Below are 21,715 nucleotides of genomic sequence, written 5' to 3' on the forward strand. Positions count from 1 at the left end.
CATCCTGGCCAACATGGTGAAACTGTCTCTACTAAAAATACAAGAATTAGCTGGGCGTGGTGGTGCATGCCTGTAGTCCCAGCTACTCAGGAGGCTGAGGCAGGAGAATCGCTTGAACCCGGAGACGGAGGTTGCAGTGAGCCGAGATCATGCCATCGCACACCAGCCTGAATGACAAGAGACTCTGTCTCAAACAAACAAAAAGAAGAAACAAAAACAAAAAAAATCCGGTGTTAAGATAATTTAAATATTTAAATATTTATAAAGGAAAAAGTCTAGTCTAGTTTGTGTAAGCTGCCTACCTATCCAACATGCCATTTCCCCTTGCTATACTTACAGGTTGGGAGCAGCCTTCTCTAGCGTATACAAGCATCATCTGAGTTCAGAAATCAGCTTCACAAAACTAGAGAGTGGTGGGTCAGACTGAAAGACCTTCTACTGCCCAGGCCTTACCTGGAGTTTTGCTACTTCCTTCCTGATCAGGAAGCTGACTTGATCCCGGTCATTTCTGGAGTAATAGAGACGGCACCAGGAAGGCTTCCCATCCCTGCCAGCCCGGCCAGACTCCTGGTAGTATCCAGCCATAGACTTGGCAATATTCCAATGAGTGACAAACCTGTAGGATCCAAAGGGACAAGGAGCATGAGATGGTGGAGAAACTGAGTGTCCTTTGGAGGAATAATCATGAGTAGGAGAGCAGGGAGGCCAGTAGATAGGGAGGGAGAGGGATAGTCCCAGAGTTAGAATGGTTAAGATACTGGCAGCCCGTCTCCCTTCTAGGAGCAACCCAGGTAAGAGGCCACAGCAGGAGTGAAGGGTGGCAATCAGCACATATGAGGGACCAAAAAACTCAGCCAGGGCCCAGTGGAAAAAATACTGGACCTAAAGAAACAACATGAGGCTCTGCCACTTATGAGCTCTGCAAATTTGAGTAAGTTATTTATAACTTCTTTGAAGTGGGAAACGAATAATATTTATTAAAGCCCTACAATGAGTCCGTTTCTATATGTCTCATTTAATTGTTAGTCACCATCACGTGAGGTAGCCCATTCTCCAGAATATGAACTGGAGATTCAGAAAGGTCAATTTGTACAATGCCACACAGTAAAGGGACAGCAGAGCTAGAATTTGGGCCTAGGGGTGTCTGCCTTCAAAACTAGCTCTTAATAAGATACCACAGACCCAGGATTCATTTTATTTATTTTGTTTTTTGTTTATTTTATTTTTTTTTATTTTTAGATGGAGTCTTGCTCTGTCACCAGGCTGGAGTGCAGTGGTATGATCTCAGCTCACTGCAACCTCCGCCTTCCCAGTTCAAGTGATTCTCCTGCCTCAGCCTCCTGAGTTGCTGGGACTACAGGTGTGCACCACCACGCCCAGCTAATTTTTGTGTTTTTAGTAGAGACGGGGTTTCACCACGTTGGCCAGGATGGTCTCAATCTGTTGACCTCGTGATCCGCCTGCCTCAGCCTCCCAAAGTGCCAGGATTACAGGCATAAGCCACCATGCCCAGCCTTGTTTTTTTATTTTTTAAGACAGGGTCTTGCTCTGTTGCATAGGCTGGAGTACAGTGGCACAATCATAGCTCATTGCAGCCTCAGCCCCCTTGCCTCAAGCAATCCTTCCACCTCAGTTTCCCAAGTAGCCAGGACTACAGGCACATGCCAAGATACCTGGCTAATTTTTAATTTTACAGAGATGGAGTCTTGCTATGTTGTCCAGGCTGGTCTCGAACTCCTGGGCTCAAGCAATCCTCCCATCTGGTCCTCCCAAAGTGATGGAATTATAGGTGTGAACCACTACACCTGGTTGCAGACCCAGGGTTCGAACTGATTCTAAAGACGGTATTCTTTCTTTCTTTTGTTGTTGTTGTTGTTGTTGTTAAGACGGAGTCTCGCTCTGTCGACCAGGCTGGAGTGCAGTGGCCAGATCTCAGCTCACTGCAAGCTCCGCCTCCCGGGTTTACGCCATTCTCCTGCCTCAGCCTCCCGAGTAGCTGGGACTACAGGCGCCCGCCACCTCGCCCGGCTAGTTTTTTTTTTTTTTAGTAGAGACGGGGTTTCACCGTGTTAGCCAGGATGGTCTCGATCTCCTGACCTCGTGATCCGCCCGTCTCGGCCTCCCAAAGTGCTGGGATTACAGGCTTGAGCCACCGCGCCCGGCCAAAAGTCGGTATTCTTTCAAACTGTAATGCACTATAAAATTTCTGCCCTAAGTCAGGGTTACTATGAGGTTCACCAAGACCATGTACGCAAACATGCTCCGTAAATCATACAAGGTATTATTACTTGGTGTTAATCAGACCAAAGGGCTTTAGGCTGTAGCCCAAAATGCCTCTTGACGATCATGGCCAGGTAAAAAAGACTTCCTAACAGTTGCCAGTGTGGGGCTAGGAGGCTGGGATGCACCCCGACTCTTCTAGACTGTTAGTAAGCAATAACAAGGAATTATGGTCCTAAGAGCCTTGCCTTTGACCTTCCACAGGGAGTAGCTTAAAATACAGTCACACATTACTTAACGATGGGGATACATATTGTGTATTTTTGTTTTTTGTTTTTGTTTTTTCTTGAGACGGAGTCTCGCTCTGTCGCCCAGGCTGGAGTGCAGTGGCCAGATCTCAGCTCACTGCAAGCTCCGCCTCCCAGGTTTATGCCATTCTCCTGCCTCAGCCTCCCGAGTAGCTGGGACTACAGGCGCCTGCCACCACACCTGGCTAGTTTTTTGTATTTTTTTAGTAGAGACAGGGTTTCACCATGTTAGCCAGGATGGTCTCGATCTCCTGCCCTTGGAATCCACCTGTCTCGGCCTCCCAAAGTGCTGGGATTACAGGCTTGAGCCACCGCGCTCGGCCTGTTTTTGTTTTTTTTAAGACAGGGTCTTGGTCTGTTGCCCAGGCTGAAGTGCAGTGGCATGATCCCAGCTCACTACAACCTCTGCCTCCCGGGCTCAAGCAATCCTCCCACCTCAGCCCCTAAAGTAGCTGGGACTACAGGCACGCACCACCACACCTGGCTAATTTTTATGTATATTTTGTAGAGATGGCGGTTTGGCCACGTTGCCCAAGCTGGTCTCAAACTCCTGGACTCAAGCGATCCACCTGCCTTGGCTTCCCAAAGTGCTGGGATTATAGGTATGGACCACTGTGCCCGACCAGGGATAGGGATACATTCTGAGAAATGACTTGTTAGGCGATTTCATCATTGTGCAAACATTATAGTGGATAATCTTTACATAAACCTAGATGGTACTGTAGCCTACACAGCTAGGCTGTAAACATGTATCATGTGTTACTATACTGAATATTGTAGGCAACTGAAACGCAAATACTATAACACAAACACTGTAACGCAAATCACTAGGCGATAGGAATTTTTCAACTCCGTTACAGTCTTACAGGATCTCAGTCTATGCAGTCATTGACCAAAACATTAATATGAGGTGCATGACTACAGTTCCTTTATTCCCACCTCCTCATAGGAACCACCTACTGAGATGTGAGTGAACAGGGCTGTGTTAAAGGACAAGCCTGATGGACTGCATGCTGCCCCGTCCTGGGCGAAGGTGACAGAATCATGCTGAGCAGTCACCTGGGAGCAGGCCGCACAGGAACTGTCAGCATTCAGGCTGTATTCTAAGGACTGTCTCCTGGAGCTTCCTTCCCCTCTGGCCCTCGAAGGAGTACATGCACCTCGTCCTTTGGGCATAGCACTAGGCAATCCACCCTGAGCCAGGCCCAAACCAGAAGGCAGGGCAATAATCAAAGCTCACCTGACGTTGGCTTTATCCACTCCCATCCCAAAACTAATGGTTGCAACAATTACAGGGAACTTCTCCTCCATCCAGTCGTTCTGCACCAGCGTTCTTTCAGAGGCCTTCAGCCCTGTAAAGAAGGGAAAGATGGAGAAGGGAACTCACATTTCCCTTGGGTTTACCCGGGGTCTATTTTGGGTTTGACACTGTGTGCTAGGCACTTCACAAACCCTGAATATTTCACTTCCCAGCTGTCCGACCTTACATCAGGCGCTTAACTTTACTGAGCCTCAGCTGACAGGCACAAAGACCCTAGCCTATGTGTGGCACAGAGCATTTGGCAAAGGTTTGGGCCATGATTCAAGCCCAAGCCTGCTGGCCTCCAAAGCCTGTGCTCTTCCTACAACAGCATTACCTTGGTTTGTAAAAACTTATCACCTGCTGCTGGGGAGGCATATACAGCGGGAAGAACTCAGGAGTCACAATTCTCATTTTAGACCTCATTCATGTCTAGACTCATTTTAGGGGATTTAAGTGAATCACTTTAGCTCTGCCTGAGTATCTGTAATAAGATGGTGGGTCACCTGATAATCAGGATCTGTAAAGAACAAGAGACCCACCAAGAAGCCTCTGAGGGTGAAGAGAACCAAGTGGCCTGGGCGCCCCTTACCTGCATGGTAAGCCTTGGCGTTCACACCCCTACAGCTGAGCTCTATGGCCAGCTGTTCACAAGCCTCTCTAGTCCTGCAGTAGACAATGCCGCAGCCCGACAACTGAATGGGGAGATGCAGGAAGAAAATAAGCATGGCAAGAACAGAACAATAGGCCCAGTGTAGTGTACCCTGCTCTAAAAGCAGCTCTGTGTTCCTTCCCTCGTCAGTTTTAGTCTCCTCTGAGGCAGGACACCCAGTAAGTCTCTCTCACTTTATAAAAAGCAGGACCAGGCTGGTTCATGCCTGTAATCCCAGCACTTTGGGATGCCAAGGTGGGAGGATCACTTGAGGCTAGGAGTTAAGACCAGCCTGGGCAACACGGAGAAACCCTGTCTCTGCTAAAAATACAAAATTAGCTGGGCGTGGTGGCGCATGCCTGTAATCCCAGCTACCTGGGAGCCTGAGGCAGGAGAATTGCTTGAACCTGGGAGGCGGAGGTTGCGGTGAGCCAAGATCGCGCCACTGCGCTCCAGCCTGGGCAACAAGAGAGAAACTCCACCTCAAAAAAAAAAAAAAAAAAGGCAGGCCAAAAGCTGCTCAAAACTCAACCTGTTTAACTTCTCTGCCTCCTCTTCACGAACTTTGCATGGGTCTGCAGAGGCCTCACACAGAGGGGCTGGCTGCTTGCCTTCCACAGAAGGATCCAGGACAAGGAAACCATGGTAAGGAGGACAATGCCAGGAAACCAAAGGGACAATTCTTTTGTGCCCGAGTTTTAAGAAGCCTGGCTGAGAAAGCTAGAAAAAGCAAAGGTCTTAGAAGACCAATCTCCATCTCCATGCTGCATGTCACACCCCACTGCTCTAACAGCTGCTTGGCCTCCACTTCAGTGCCTCACCCCTTTATCAGCCTCCTGTCCAAGAGCCTTAAGGCAGAAGTCCTTCAGGTTCCCATAGGGATCAGAAATGAGTTCCTTGAATTGCACATCATAGAAGAGGTTGGCCCGGAAGCAGGGAGTCTTGAAGATGGCAACTGGTTTCTTCAGGTGCAGGGCAGCAAACACGTCCTCTTGGACCTGTGGGGTGGCTGTGGCAGTCAGAGCCACACAAGGGGCATGTCCCAGGCGGGAGCGCAGGGCACCCAGACGCAAGTAGTCAGGACGAAAGTCATGCCCCCATTGGGAAACACAATGAGCCTCATCCACCACCAAGTAAGACAACAGGTGGCGGGACAGCAGGGAGTTCAGGCTGGGCTGGAAGGAGGAGGAAGCCGCCATCTCCGGGGTGATGTACAGAATCTTGGTCTGGGGCTTTTCTCGCTCCAGGTCAGCAAGCAGCTCCTTCCTTTCCTGTGCAGAGAGCTTTGAGTTCAGGGAACTTACTCGTACCTTTAGGGCTAGCAAGTGGTCCACCTGGTCCTAAGAAAAGAGAAAGGGGCTATAATTGGCCCTCAGGACTCAGGTAAACGTCACTGCAAGTCCCTGGAGGATTTCCCAGTCATAAACTGTGCTGCTCCCACCCTCCACTATGTCTTTTCTTTGCATAGAAGTAGTATAGGTTGAATATCCTTTATCAAATGCTTGGGATCAGAAGTGTTCTAGATTTCAGATATTCCCAGATTTGGGAATATTTGCAGATTGCATATACATAATGAGATCTCTTGAGGATGAGACCCAAGTCTGAAAAGGAAATTCATTTTTTTCATGTATACCTTATATATATAGTCTAGGTGTAATTTTATATAATATTTTTAATAATTTTGTGCATGAAAAAAGAGTTTTGACTGAATTTTGACCGCAGTCCATCACATGAGGTCAGAAAGGTGTGGAACTTTCCACCTGTGGCGTCATGTCAGCACTAAAATTTTTTGGACTTTGGAGCATTTCAGATTTCGGATTTTTGCATTGGGGATGCTCAACCTTTATGGAAGGTAAAGTGGTTTAGAGGACAGGCTCTGAAGTCAAACAGACTTCAGATTTAGATTCATCCTGGCTCACTTAATCACCACATGCTCGCTGGCTGTTTCTTACCCTCTGAACAATTTATACAATTCTATCTAACAGAATTGTTGTATAACTTAAAATTTACATTTCAGAGGTGACATTAATGTATGTAAAGCACTTAGCACAAAGCCTGGGGCCTGGTGAACACTCACCAAGTTATTGCTGTTGTTCCCTGTCTCTCTACCTTTCTTCATGGTGGATGACTCTTACCCATACAGCCACACTTCCTCAATTCTGATTCTATCAGCCCATCTGCAGGCCTTAAATAGTCAGAACACCTGTAGAGCAGATGTTAATAAGGTCCCAGCCAGTTTCTCATCTTTTTTTCTGTTTCACATACTGTGCCCTTACCAAAATAAGCAGGACACCAGGGATTCCCCATATCAACTTAGCTATCTATCCATCTGCAACCTCTATCCCAACATCACAAGTGCACACGTGTATATACGTGAGACTGAGTGTATATGTGTGTACAAATACAGTTTCATACTCCTCTGGACAAAAAATAACAAGGGAGGGTGAAGGACCTCAGAGGAGTCATTCATAACCCCCCAGAGTCATATGCACCAGTGGAGAACACTACATTGGGGAAAAACAGAAACCCAATACAGCAAATGAGATAGGCAAATCATAGAAAACAAGAGGCAGGCGCGGGTGCAGCGGCTCACGCCTGTAATCCCAGCACTCTGAGAGACCCAGGCAGGCAGATCGCTTGAGGTCAGGAGTTTGAGACCAGCTGGCCAACATGGTGAAATCTCATCTCTACCAAAAATACAAAAATCAGCCGGACATGGTGGCATACACCTGTAATCCCAGCTATTTGGGGGGCTGAGGCACAAGAATTCCTTGAAGCCGGAAGGCGGAGGCTGTAGTGAGCCGAGATCGCACCACCACACTTCAGCCTAGGCGACACAGTAAGACTCTGTCTCAAAAAAAGAAAAGAAAAAAGAAAAGAAGAGGCAAAAGACCAATAGAGAAGTGAAATTTCCAGCCTCAAAAAACCTTCCCCAAATCTTTTTGGGCTACCATCCTCACCTGAATCAAAGCAATGAGAGGAGAGACTACAATGGTGATGCCTTTGGCCAACAGAGCAGGGAGCTGATAGCACAGGGATTTTCCTGCCCCTGTGGGCATGCACACAAAAACATCCTTGTTACCTGCAAAAATACAAGACAACAATATCTCAGTGCTTCCTGCCTTTTCACTGAAGTTGCTGAAAATTAAATGAGAATGTAGGAAAAGTACCTAGCAAAGTGTCTGGCACATGGAAGGGTCTCAATGCAATGCTAATACCTCTCCTGTCCTTTCTATGAAAAAGGCAAGGATCCTGGGAAATTTGGATACATGCCCAAACCATTTCTAGTAATGGTTACAAACAAGATTTAAAAAGTCTGGGGCGGGCGCGGTGGCTCACGCCTGTAATCCCAGCACTTTGGGAGGCCGAGGCAGGCAGATCACAAGGTCAAGAGTTTGAGACCAGCTTGGCCAACATGGTGAAACCCTGTCTCTACTAAGAATGCAAAAATTAGCCGGGCATGGTGGAATGTGCCTGTAATCACAGCTACTCGGGAGGCTGGGGCAGGAGAATTGCTTGAACCTGGGAGGCGGAGCTTGCAGTGAGCCGAGATTGCGCCACTGCACTCCAGCGTGGGTGACAGAGCAAGACTCTGTCTCAGGGAAAAAAAAAAAAAAGAAGTCTGAGTCTGCTGTGACATGGATGATTTAACTAAACAGCCATGAAAGCAGAGTACTGCTAGATGAGTGGGCACATCTGTGTAGACATGGGAGAACATTACTCAGACAGCTTTTGTTTAGACATGTATCATTAATATTACATTGCTGCTCGCCTCTTGGCAACTTCCATTTGTCACCATATCTCAGGTTTATAACATTATTACTCTTTCCTTCTCTATCTGGGACCCAGGCCACTCAATCTTCAACAAGGGAATTACCTAGAAGGCCAGTGACCAAGTTAAGTTACTACTGCCACCCTCACTGTTGCTGTTCGTTTGTGTGTACAAACGAACAATAATGAGAATCTGAAGTGTTTTCAAAGACCATGTGTAGATCTGGCTATGAACTATAGACCAGCCGGGTGGTTCTGCCATTAAAACTACAAGCTTTGGGCCAGGTGTGGTGGCTCATGCTTGTAATCCCAGTACCTTGGGAGGCCGACGTGGGAGAATTGCCTGAGCCCAGGATTTGGAGACCAGCCTAAGCAACATGCCAAGACCCTGTGTCTCTAATTAAAACAAATAAATGAAACTACAAGCTTTGGGTGACAACTCTAAAGATTTCCAAATCCAGTTATGGACCAAAGGTGAGGCAGTGCGAAGGATCAGGAGGAGGGTGTTCTGCCACAGCATTATGGTATAGCCAGCATAAATTTAAAGGAAGGTACCTTGGTAATGTTACCTTTTACTACAGCCATGGTCGCGCTCTCCTGTAAAGGCGTCTTAAAAGAGTCAAACCCAAAGACCTTCTTCAGCGTACTCCGGACTCGCCGCTCAGGGTCAAGAGGAAAGGTGGTATGGTGGCTGCTCATTTTAGCCAAGAACAGTGGCCAAAGGTTAAGGCAAAGGTGGTAAAAGGTTGCCACGAGAACCCTCTGTTTTGCTTTAAAAATACAGCTTATTTTTCTGTAACAAATTGCTATGTTATACTTAAATAATATATTATTTTTAAGTATTAAAGCTGAAAGTGAACTGCCTCAAGCTAATACATTCCTGGGTAATTAACATCTCCACTTTTACGCTCAATGAAAATAAATACATTGAACTATTCCAGGCCACGGTATAGCACAGAGCTAGAAATCAGATCAAGAGAAGAAACACAAATGTCTTCAGAACAGTTTGGAGAACGGGGAACCGTTTTCCTAAGATCCACCACCTGCTCCTTCTTCTATAAGTGCAACCACGACAACCATTATTCCACCCTGGGACCCCGACCCCCTTCTCCCTTCTTCCTGAGCCCAAGATCCGCAATTTTCTCTCTTGGCCGGCCGACACCTCCCTCTCTTCACCCTAAGATATCAGAACCGGCAGTGGTCGGCCCAAGAATTAAAGGCCCTTACTGGGCCGCTGCAGCTGGCTGGTTCCGGAACTATTCGAAGACCCCTGTACACAATCCCAACTCAGAGAAGCCAAAGCGCTGGGAATTAAGCTTTAGCCAGAACCCACACAATCTTATATCCGTCGCGCAGTGATGACGTGCGCGAGCGCTGGCATGAGGGCGGAGCCAGGCGCAGGAAACTGCCGTTTTCATTGGTTTCCAGTGTGCCGCGGGGTCTCCTGGGATCCGAGAGAACCTGCCTTTCCGCCCGGAAGTCGGCGTCTTTGAGTCATAGGAGTGAGCCACGCCGGGGCTGTGGGAATAAGATGGCGGGGAAGAAGAATGTTCTGTCGTCCCTTGCAGTTTACGCGGAAGATTCAGAGCCCGAGTCTGATGGCGAGGCTGGAATCGAGGCGATGGGCAGCGCGGCTGGTAAGGCCCAAGTGGGAAGCTGGGAGAGGGAATCTGGTGTCTGCGCGGAATGCTGTACCCCTCGCTGGGCGGGAGGGAACTAGATGGTCATTGTGCTCCAAGCACCGGACCCCGAAGAATGGCCCGGGGTCCTAGATGAGATAGAGCATTAGAGACTCTGGACTAAGAATGAAGAATCTCCTTTCTATTGTTTCGATTAATCTGCCTAAACTTACTGAAAGTCTCCGTGCCGGTTATAGTGATGGACAGAGGGATGGACGAAGAGGGAGTGGCTGCTAGCCTGTTCCCCCTGGGCTCGTTGTTTGATGAGGGAGAGCGATGAGTAAAACATACGTGGAAGATGGTAAAGATTGTGTTTGTTAAATTTATAGCTTTTAGTTAAGAATGTGCCCTAAACACATCTTGGAGCTTTTAAAAATAAAAACGTATCTGATCCCCAAAGCGAGAGAATCTAATTCGGTAGAACTGGGGTAGGATGTGGGCATTTGTGAACTTTTTAAGGATCCCGGGTGATTTTTCTTATTTTGTGAGTTTTTAAAGCCTATCGGTGATGTTCTCCTCCTCAGGTTGAGAAGCACAATGTTAGACAATGGAAATAGATTTCTTTGGGAGAATAGAGCACAAGTTACCTAACAACATATATGGACCTTAGCTTCCTCATCTGGAAAGTGAAGGGGATTGGATTAGGTTAGATACTTTCATGTTTTGTGATTTTGTGGGGTCTCTTCCAGTCAGAAAATTCTCTGATAGTTTGCTGTAAACACTATAGTGTTTGCTTAGTGTTTATAGCATTAGAAACAGAATTTAGTCCTTGGTTTTGTTCCCTGACCTTTTAAAGATTTTATTCACTAAATAATGCCCTTCTCAGAGAGCCGAATCTGGGCCTGTTGTCACTTAACATGAGATTTAGGTTCCCCTTGTATCTTCAGAGATAGTCTTGGCCACTCAAATCTCTAGACATTTTTTCTTGCATTGTAACTCTTGATTTTTTTTTTTCCTGCTTTTTTTTTTTGTTTGTTTTTTAACCTTTCAGAGGAGAAAGGCGGATTGGTATCTGATGCCTATGGGGAGGATGACTTTTCTCGTCTAGGGGGTGATGAAGATGGTTATGAAGAAGAAGAGGATGAGAACAGTAGACAGTCGGTAGGTAAATCTCCCAGATCCAGAGCTACTGAAAGCGCAATTTCATTCGTCAAATTTTGGAACTGTGCCAACAGTGTTCCATTTCACGGCTAGCTTCATCCCTTGCGCTCCACTTTTGTTTTAGTATTACTGGAAGAAACTGGGTTGGATAACAGTTCTGTTTGAAAATTTATTTTCACATGGATCTTTTTTTATTAATCTTTGAGTTGAAATTTGGGGGGAAAGATAGTGGATTATTTTATTTAACCCAGATATCAACGGGTGTTTTATGTTGATTTTTCCCAGTTTAAATTATTTACTCTATTTATAGCAGGCATTCATCCTAATTGGTGTATCATTTATATCTACAATCAACTCTGCATTGTTTTTAATCTTGGTTGGGGCTCATTTAAATTTTGTCAGTTTGTTAACAAGATAAGAAAGGAAAATTCGTTTTCACCTGCTTTTTCTTCTTTTTTTTTTGAGGTAGGGTCTCACTCTGCTGCCCAGATTGGAGTGTACTGGTGTGATCATAGATAGTTCACTCCTGCCTTGAACTCCTGGGCTCAAGTGATCCTCCCACCTCAGCCTCCCCAGTAGCTGGGACTACAGGTGGGCACCACCATGCCTAGCTGACTTATTATTAATACTCTTATTTTGTCGGAATCTTGCTCTTTTGGCCATGCTAGGATGCAGTGGTGCGATCTTGGCTCACTACACCCTCTGCCTCCCAGGTTCAAGCGATTCTCCTGTCTCAGCCTCCTGAGTAGCTGGGATTGCAGGCACCTGCCACCATGCCTGGCTAATTTTGTATTTTTCATAGAGGTGGGGTTTCACCATGTTGGCCAGTCTGGTCTCTTAACTCCTGACCTCAGGTGATCCACCCACCTCATTCTTCCAAAGTGCTGGGATTACAGGCGTGAGCCACTGCACCCGGCCAATTTTTAAAATTTTAAAATAATTTTTTTGTAGAGACGACATTTCACTATGTTTCCCAGTCTGGTCTCAAACTGGCCTCAAGTGATTCCCCTGCCTCACCCTCCCAAAGTGCTGGGATTACAGGTGTGAGCCACCATGCCTGGCCTTCTTCTTTTTTTTTTTTTTTTGAGACGGAGTTTCGCTCTGTCACCCAGGCTGGAGTGCAGTGGCCGGATCTCAGCTCACTGCAAGCTCCGCCTCCTGGGTTTACGCCATTCTCCTGCCTCAGCCTCCCAAGTAGCTGGGACTACAGGCGCCCACCACCTCGCCCGGCTAGTTTTTTGTATTTTTTAGTAGAGACGGGGTTTCACTGTGTTAGCCAGGATGGTCTCGATCTGCTGACCTCGTGATCCGCCCGTCTCGGCCTCCCAAAGTGCTGGGATTACAGGCTTGAGCCACCGCGCCCGGCCCTGGCCTTCTTCTTTCTTGACATTTTACTTGGCACTTTTTATTATGATGCCCTTAGATCTTGATCACAAATCTTGCCTGAAATTCAGTAGGTGCTGGAGAAAGGAGAATCTGTGCTATTATTAACAAAAAAGGTTTTAGACACATAATCACCTGAGCAGCATGAGTCAGAATTTAAGTTTGCAGAAAATGCAAAGAAATTGAGGCTGGTTCTTAGCACGAGACACGCAGAGTTGAGTCTCGATGTCGAATCTGACTACTTAGCAACAGTTTTAGTTGAAACACTTAAAATATATTATTTGTTTGAATTTTTTGTTACATGTTGGTATGTAAATGTTAGCATTTAAAATTCATTCCAGCCAAGCAGGGTGACTCGCACCTGTAATCCCAGCACTTTGGGAGGCTGAGGTGGGCAGATTCTGAGGTCAGGAGATCAAGACCGTCCTGGCCAACATGGTGAAACCCCGTCTCTACTAAAAATACAAAAATTAGCTGGGCATGGTGGCGCGCACCTGTAGTCCCAGCTACTCGGGAGGCTGAGGCAGGAGAATAGCTTGAACCCGGGAGGCAGAGGTTGCAGTCAGCCGAGATCACGCCATTGCATTCCAGCCTGGATGACAGAGCCAGACTCTATCTCAAAAAAAAAAAAAAAATTATTTCCACAACAAACAGAAATGCATTTTGTACATTATGCATTTTGGGAGATATTTTTATGCCTTTAGCCCCATCCATTAATACTGATAATTCAGAGTTGGCTGAAATTATTCAGAAAAGTTTTGCAAGTTGTTTTCTGACTTTTCTGAAGTACACACATTCTGGCTTAATATTCATAACTCCTTAGTACATTTGCATAATGTGTTTTTGAAGCGTTTCATATTTGCTTTGCTTAGAATTTTCATCATGTTTAAGCTTCATTTCATATTTTAGTAAAATCCTCTCATCAGCTCTTATTGTAGAGATTCTGAAATGTGATTGTATTTGAGCTCCATCTCTGTTTATTTGGCATGACTGATTTCATTTTAAGGAGATTATGGAGATTGCATTTAAAGCCTTGGACTCACTGGCACCTTACAGGACAGTTAAGTCTCCAAATCATCAGTCTAGTTTGTTCAAATCTCAAGTGGTATTTATATTAATATATGGAGTGCTCTGTAACATTTGGGCTGAAGTGTAGCTTTGTTGAAAATAGCAGTTTCAAATGAAACCGTTTTTTCCTGGGTATTTAGTTAAAGGTTTCTGTGCATTGGGAGTGTTCTGGGCAGTGAAGGTGACATGGATTTAGCCAGCTAATAAGGTAGTTGGTCCAGCATCTGCTCCTGACCTTTGACCTTCATAGCATCAGTGTTAGTATTCAGTGGAATGGCGGGCTCACTTTGGAGAATGTCTTACCATGTGTGATCCTTTGTGTCAGGCTGACCTCATTTGGATAAGGAACAGGACTGGGTAGAATGGGTCTTTGGCAGTTCTGGGAGCACTTGGGTGGAGGCAGAGCCCACTCAACTGGGACTCCTGAAAGGTTGGGCATTGCCCTTTAGTCCTGCCTTTCCCAGGTCACTTGCTCTGGTCATTTGATGCCTACCTTCCTGTGTTGATGTTAGTGCAAATGCTGGTTGTGCTGTGATATAGCTGTGTGTAAGCCTTGGCACTTGGTGTTGAACAGTGTTACAGTAGGTCTAAGTCTGATGTACATATGTATAAGAAACAGAAAGAAGGCTCATAATCCTGGTTTGAAATAACTGATATTTCAGTGGAAACATGATGCCTGTTTTATTGTATGGCCTGATCTTACTCTTTCCTGAAACATATTGCAATCTTTCTCCATTTTTATGTACGCAATTTTTACCTCGGGCATCTTCATTGATGTGGACTGTCTCACCACTAGAGTAACTTGACTTTGAGCTACTGATGCTTTTTTGGTTCCCCCCCTCCCCCCCAGAATATCTCTTTTTCCCCTTATTTTTCTCTGGTTCTGAGTTATATAGTAGGGGAGGGATTCTTGGTGGGATGACCCCAGCTGGGTAAATGGGCTGTTTGCTGCAGCCTCTAGTTATGCATGTGAGACTCCTCAGGCCCGCTCCTTTAAGCTTAATCCTCTAAATTCTTTGTCTTGTAGGAAGATGACGATTCAGAGACTGAAAAACCTGAGGCTGATGACCCAAAGGTATTTGGTGTTGGCTGTGGTGGGTGGCTGGATGCAAACAAGGTGTTTGAACATTATGGCTCAGTTCGTATGTCTGGTCAAGATCTGTCTCACTGACAAACTGTGCAACTGTGTGGACATTTTCTGGGATAAAATAAACTATAAAGAAAGAACCTGGAGACGACTCGGGAATGAACAAATCCTGAGACACATTGGATTTCCAGCCTTTCAGATTGTGCCATATCTCCTGACTAGAAAGGCGAGAGGCTTGGCTGAGTCCAACAACCCACTTGCATTCTGCATCCCAGGTGGGGCTTTAAGTGTCTCTGCCCTGCAGGTGGATTAGTCTGTTTCTAGACTCAGGAAGGTGTAAGGGCCGCCTCGCGTGCTTTGGGTTCTCTTTAGTCATCTAGAAGTGAACAACAGGCTATAAGAAGGTCAGACCAAAATGAGGCCTCTCCCCAGCTCTCGGGAATGGTGGGTCTCATTCTCATTTTCCCGGGGGTGTGTCCATCCGCTTTTGGGCAAGCTGTGCGGAATGGTCTTTTTCAGAACAACATAACTATTCTCATAGTTCCATCCTAGTAGCAGCCAAGAGTAGTTTGTAGCAATTCCTATCACATTCCTTAATGATCTGTCGTGAAGGTTAAGACACCCTTGTGTTGGTTAAGCTGCTGTGCTGTGCATTGGCCATTAGAAATGTGTACTTATTGAAGAGTCATTTCTTTATGAGGAAAAACTCCCCCCCCCCCCCCGTGCCCCCAAAGAAAAAGACTTAATTCTATCACTCTAGAGCTCCGGGGAATAAGGACCACGTTTTGCAGTTAAAAACTGCTTTGAGGCCGGGCGCAGTGGCTCACGCCTGTAATCCCAGCACTTTGGGAGGCCGAGGTGGGAGGATCACTTGAGGTCAGGAGTTCAAGACCAGCCTAGCCAGTGTGGCGAAACCCGTTCTCTGCTAAAAATACAAAAATTAACTGGTGAGACTGGTGGGTGATGCGCACCTGTGATCCTAGCTACTGGGGAAGCTGAGGCAGGAGCATTACTTGAATCCGGGAGGCAGAGGTTGCAGTGAGCCAAGATCTGCCAATGCACTCCAACCTGGGCAACAGAATAAGAATCTGTCTCAAAAAAAAAAAAAAAACTGCTTGGAAACCAGCTGTAACTTTCAAGATGACCTAATAAAATTTAGGAGATGTATGCCAAATTATAATCTAAAACAGTAATATACTTGAAAATATAGTGTGAGCTGTTCCATATTTGAGCTGATTCTGTTATTGGATAGAACTGTGTGTAGCCACTAAAATTATGAGAGGTTGTGAGTGAGAAAGGTAAGAGTGTGTTTTACCAAGAAAGAAAGTTTTGGCACGAGCATCCAGGAGGGAAAAAAAAGAACCCCTGAAAACTGTAGATGCAACCTACTTTCTATGCTGAGTGAAAAACCTGAAACCCAGGCCAAAGAACTCGCCCTGCCTGAGAACTGGCAAGATGGTATGGCCCCATAGTTCAAAGTCAGTCACAGCTCTGCTCGGGCTTTCAGAACGAAAACACTCAGTAGTGATAGTCTTATCTGTCCTAATATTTAGGGTATATAGGACTTGGAGCCTGCATGGAAAACATGCTCAGGGAGCCATTAAGTGTTTGGGCTTCAGTTGTGGAGGGAAAGGAGGATGTGGGTCCTAGAGTCTTTCTGGGTACAGTTGCATCTTTTTCTTAGGGCTGGAAGGCCTCCTGGGGAAGTTGGCTGGAGAGAAGGGTACGTACACTTAACGGTCACCCCTTCTAAAATCCTGTGATACAGGCATCAGATCCTTGGGGAAATGACATGGCTTTGTGAGTCAAGGTAAGGGCCACATGAAAAACAAAATAGACTTGACTACTGTCTGGTAGCAGTCACTAAAGAACGAGGTGGGAGGGACCCAGAAAAGGTGAAGCTGGAAAGATTGTGGAAATACCTTTGTGCTTAGGCTTCCCTTCTCAGCCCCACATCATGGCTGACAGCCCCGTCGTTCCTGCCTCCTCCCTGACCGATGTGCTCCGCTGTTCCTCATTCACTCCTGTGCATTTCAAGTCTTACTGTGGAATGAAACGTTTTCATGGAATAATTTCCATTCCTCTTGAGGAGCCCTCAGAAATCAGAACACAAAATCCAACCCTCAAAGTCACTTGATTTAGTTCTTTCGGAGGGTGATGGAGAAGGATTTAGATAGAGCTTGCCAGCTTCAATGTTCTCCAATCCCCAGTGGCTGCCAGGCCTTTAGGAGTCCTCGTGTCTTCTCCAAGGACTACAGATGATCCCCAGCATGAATCTTCTGTGATATTCTTATCTTAGTCCTGGCCCTGTCATCTTTCTGCTTGAGCTGGCCTCAGACTGTCTTCCACATAGCATATACCTGAAATCCAGAGCTCTCTGGCACATTTACATTTTATTTTTATTTATTTTATTTTATTTATTTATTGTTTTGAGACAGTCTTGCTCTGTCGCTCAGGCTGGAGTGCGTGGTGTGATCTCGGCTCACTGTAGCCTCTGCCTCCTGGGTTCAAGTGATTCTCCTATCTCAGCTTCCTGAGTAGCTGGGATTACAGGTGTGAGCCGCCACGTCCAGCTAATTTTTTGTATTTTTAATAGAGACAGGGTTTCACCATGTTGGCCAGGCTGGTCTTGAACTCATGGCTCAAGTGATAGGCCTGCCTCAGCCTCCCAAAGTGCTGGGATTACAGGCATGAGCCACTGTACCCAGCCCACATTTTAAAAAATTGATGTGTAACAATATTTTTTACATTAAAAACTCTTAATTTTGAACATTCTGCTTTAAGCATGTGAAGTTTTTTGGGTTTTTTGTTTGTTTTTTCAGATGAAGTCTCACTCTGTCACCTAGGCTAGAGTGCGGTGGTGCCATCATAGCTTACTGCAGCCACAACCTGCCAGGCTCAATTAATCCTCCCACCTCAGCCTCCCAAATAGCTGGGACTACAGGTGTGTGCCATCACACCTGGCAATTTTTTTTATTTTTTGTAGAGAAAGGGTTTTGCCATGTTGCGCCAGCTGGTCTTGAACTCCTGGGCTCAAGCAGTCTGCTGACATTGGCTTCCCAAAGTGCTGGGATTACAGGTGTGAGCCACCAGGCCCAGTGCACATGAACATACGAAGTTTCTAACAATAGAATATGTTACAAGTGTGGATCTTCGTTAGAAGTGTCGTTTATTTTAAGAATTAGATTACTGTCATAATTGTCGTCTCCACTAGATGGCATTCTCCTTTCTACTTTGGTTTTTTGTTTTGTTTTTGAGTAGGAGTTTCGCTCTCGTTGCCCAGGCTGGAGTGCAGTGGCGCAATCTTGTCTCACTACAACCTCCACCTCCCAGGTTCAAGCGATTCTCCTGCCTCAGCCTCCTGAGTAGCTGGGATTACAGACACATGCCATGTCGCCCAGCTAATTTTTGTATTTTTAGTAGAGACGGGGTTTTGCCATGTTGGCTAGGATGGTCTTGATCTCCTGACCTCATTATCTGCCCACCTCAGCCTCCCAAAGTGCTGAGATTACAGGCGTGAGCCAACACGCCCGGCCTCTACTTTGGTTTTTTAAGATCTTTTAATTTTTTTTCAGTAGTTCTCAAAACATTACACAATTAAAAATTGAAGATTTCAGAGTTTTTGTTCATTTTGGTTTTATCTATTGATGTTTACTATTTTATAAGTTAAAACTGAGAAAATTTTAAATTATTTATTTTAAAATAACAAACCCGGGCGGCCACAGTGACTCATGCCTGTAATTGCAGCACTTTGGGAGGCCGAGGTAGGCAGAGATTGGTTGAGCCCAGGAGTTTGAGACCAACCTGGGCAACGTGATAAAACCCCATCTCTATAAAAAATGCAAAAATTAGCCGGGTGTGGCGGCGCATGCTTCTGGTCCCAGCTACTCAAGAGGCTGAGGTGGGAGGATCACTTGAGCCTGGGAGGTAGAGGTTGCGGTGAGCTGTGATCTTGTCACTGCACTCCAGCCTGGGTGACAGACTGAGACCTTGTCTCAAACAAACCTATTACGTGTTAACATAAATAACATTTTTAGAAAAACTAAGCATTTCCCAAAAAATGTTAATGCAGAGTGGCACTGTGTCACCATTTTACAAATCTTTAATGTCTGGCTTAATAGAATATGACTGGGTATGTATAAATGCTTTTACATTCAGGTCATTATAGGTATTCTTCTTTGATACTTTATCAGAACTCAACAGGTGATAGTTTCCTTGAAAGATTAGTTACATCATGGAATGTGAACCCTTACCAGTGAACTTTGTATTCTGCTTCCCTAAAATCCAATAGTCTGTCTTGCCCTTTGAATGGGTCTTTTACCCATAAATGATTTTATATCATCAGGCACTGGTGATTTGAAAATTGATGGTTTACTGAGTTATACAGATCTTAATGTTGACACGTTTTGTTCTGTGGTATCAAAAAAGTAGCATTTTTTAGTGACGTAACTAATCTCATCGGAAAATCATTAAATGTTAGAAACCTTTTAGCAAGCCCACAATAAGGAGCAACACATTTTTCTTTTTTTTTTTCTTTTTTTTTGAGACGGAGTCTCGCTCTGTCGCCCAGGCTAGAGTGCAGTGGCGTGATCTCGGCTCACTGCAAGCTCCGCCTCCTAGGTTCGCACCATTCTCCTGCCTCAGCCTCCCTAGCAGCTGGGACTATAGGCGCCCGCCACCACACCTGGCTAATTTTTTTTTTTTTTGGTAGAGACGGGATTTCACTGTGTTAGCCAGGATGATCTCGATCTCCTGACCTCAGGTGATCCGCCCGCCTCGGCCTCCCAAAGTGCTGGGATTACAGGTGTGAGCCATCGCACCCGGCCACACATTTTTCAAGATAAAGTGTTTCTAATAATTTTTGTTTGAAAACTTGAGTTTTATCATTTTCAATATGTACTATCAGAGTTTTCCTTGAAGTAACAGGCTTTGGTCTTGAGAAAATGTCTGCCAAATAACCAAGTCTAGATAACTAGTTTGTCATTCTTTCAAATATAAGTGGTGTTTCCTGAAGAAAAGTGCCAGTTCAACTGGTAACTGAAATAATCACAAACGGTAGTCCATCCTATTCCGTGGCTTCAGTAACCTGAGGTCAGCTGCAGTCTGAAAATATTACATGCAGTAAGCTATTTTGAGAGAGAGTTCACATTCACGTAGCTTTTATTACAGTATATCTTTCTAATTATTGTTGTTAGTCTCTTACTAGTTTACAAATTAAACTTTATCATAGATATGTATGTATATGGAAAAAACATAGTATGTGTAGGGCTCAGTACTATCAGAGGTTCCAGGCATCTACTGGGAGTCTTGGAACGTATACCCCAGGGATAAGGGGGCGTTGCTATGTGTACTTTTCCCTGAGACATTTATCTGACTTTGTTATGCCTCAGAAGTGCTTATGCATGCCTCTCGTGTCAGTGCCCAAAATATTAAGGAGATGTATTTTCCAATGTCAAGATGTAATAAAACTAATCATTTTTGCTGTTCTAGCAGAACTTTTTTTTTTTTTTTTTTTTTTTTGAGACACTCTGTTGCCCAAGCTGAAGTGCAGTGGCACAATCTTGGCTCGCTGCAACCTCTGCCTTCCAGATTCAAGCGATTCTCCTGCCTCAGCTTCCAGAGTAGCTGGGACTACAGGCACGCACCACTGTGGCCGGCTCATTTTTGTATTTTTAGTAGAGACAGGGTTTCACCATGTTGGCCAGGCTGGTCTCGAACTCCTGACCTCGTGATCTACCCTCCTCAGCCTCCCAAAGTGCTGGGATTACAGACGTCGCGAGCCACCATGCCCGGCCTATGGCAGACAGTTCTTAAGTGAAACTGGCTTTTTTTTTTTTTTTTTTTTTGAAACGAAGTCTCGCTTTGTTGCCCATGCTGGAGTGCAGTGGTGCAATCTCAGCCCATTGCAACCTTCACCTCCCAGTTCAAGCGATTCTCCTGCCTCAGCCTCCCGAGTAGCTGGGATTACAGTCATGCACCTCCATGCCTGGCTAATTTTTGTATTTTTGTTTTTTTGTAGAGTTGGAGTTTCACCATGTTGGTGAGACTGGTCTGGAACTCCTGGCCTCAAGTGATGTGCCCACCTCAGCCTCTCAAAGTGCTGGGATTACAGGCATGGGAATCCCATGGGATTGCATCCAGCCGTTTTTTTAAAATCAACTGAGCATATAACGACTACGGCTACAGTTTAGTACTGCCGCCTCAATTTGTTCTAAAGTTTAGCGGTTTACCCACCATTGCTTGTGCAAATGTCAACACGATGAAAAAGACAAAATAATGACTTAAAACAGTTTTGACATTGCAGACCCCTTAGAAAAACTACTATTATTCTAAAACGGAAATCATGGGTCAGTGATTCAATAGTTGTTTGAGAACTGTTTTTATTGCTCTGAAAATGTCTGTTAGGTTGTTAGCCTTATGGGGTCTTGAGCCATTTTGAGGATGGGTTAGTATTCAGAGTAAGATGATTCAGCCCTGGCATAGTGGGGGGAGATCAAACTCTGGAATGAGACCGGGGTTTTCTTGGTGAAGTCCCTTAACCTCAGTTTTTCTCATCGGGAAAATAATCATCATAAAATCTGTCTCATTGATTTTACAAGGTTCAACTAAGTAAAAGTAAAACGCAGCTGTCCCTCACTATCTGTAGGGGTTCCAGGACCCCCCACCAGATGCTCAAGTCTCTGGTATAAAATGGTGTAGTGTTTGCATTTAGCCTTGGGAATCCTTTTGTGTACTTTAAATCATCTTATACTACTTGATATAATGTAACTGCTTTGTAACTAGTTGTTAGACTATGTTGTTTAGGGAATAATGACACAAGCAAAAAAGTCTGACATGGTCAACACAGACGCGATTACACACACACGCGTGCGATTACACACACACACACACACACACTTTCAACTGGAGGTGAGTTTTGGCCATGGATTCGAAACCACAGATCCAGCGGGCTGGCTGCACTCAGCTCAATATGTCTGGAGTGTCTTTGTTCAGTAGCATTGGCTGAACTGACCATCATTTCCAGTTCCTCCTGTGCACACTTCCCAGGGTGGTCACACCATGTCGTCGGCCTGTTTTGGAAGAGCAGATTCCATGTTTTAAACTGGAGTGCACTCAGAGAAGAGCAGTCATAAAGATGAGGGGACT

At 45.4% G+C, this 21,715-nt stretch overlaps 2 protein-coding genes across 10 annotated transcripts in view; one reads left to right on the forward strand and one right to left on the reverse strand.

Moving 5' to 3' along the window:
- RECQL5 (RecQ like helicase 5) overlaps positions 1 to 9,596 on the reverse strand; it is a 41,112-nt gene extending 31,516 nt beyond the window's left edge. For all 3 annotated transcript variants that reach the window (XR_004430449.1, XM_033182198.1, XM_033182197.1), the window contains exons 1-7: positions 9,438 to 9,596; positions 8,821 to 8,964; positions 7,441 to 7,562; positions 5,302 to 5,820; positions 4,421 to 4,523; positions 3,769 to 3,880; positions 454 to 616 (exon numbers count right to left, since the gene is read on the reverse strand). Coding sequence is in view for 2 of the 3 variants with exons in the window: in XM_033182198.1 (XP_033038089.1) it covers positions 454 to 616; positions 3,769 to 3,880; positions 4,421 to 4,523; positions 5,302 to 5,820; positions 7,441 to 7,562; positions 8,821 to 8,950 (1,149 nt within the window). In the remaining variant the exon portion in view is untranslated. The remainder of the gene's footprint in view (positions 1 to 453; positions 617 to 3,768; positions 3,881 to 4,420; positions 4,524 to 5,301; positions 5,821 to 7,440; positions 7,563 to 8,820; positions 8,965 to 9,437) is intronic.
- The window catches only part of SAP30BP (SAP30 binding protein), a 44,142-nt gene continuing 31,953 nt past the window's right edge, over positions 9,527 to 21,715 (forward strand). For 2 of the 7 annotated variants that reach the window (XM_033182200.1, XM_033182204.1), the window contains exons 1-3: positions 9,527 to 9,888; positions 10,922 to 11,031; positions 14,510 to 14,557. In XM_033182200.1, the coding sequence (XP_033038091.1) occupies positions 9,783 to 9,888; positions 10,922 to 11,031; positions 14,510 to 14,557 (264 nt within the window). In that variant the 5' untranslated portion in view covers positions 9,527 to 9,782. The remainder of the gene's footprint in view (positions 9,889 to 10,921; positions 11,032 to 14,509; positions 14,558 to 21,715) is intronic. The other 5 variants (XM_033182201.1, XM_033182206.1, XM_033182199.1 and 2 more) reach the window with 5 other exon arrangements.

This window comes from Trachypithecus francoisi, unplaced genomic scaffold (genome assembly GCF_009764315.1).
Source record: "Trachypithecus francoisi isolate TF-2019V2 unplaced genomic scaffold, Tfra_2.0 Lachesis_group20, whole genome shotgun sequence".
NCBI lineage: Eukaryota > Metazoa > Chordata > Mammalia > Primates > Cercopithecidae > Trachypithecus > Trachypithecus francoisi.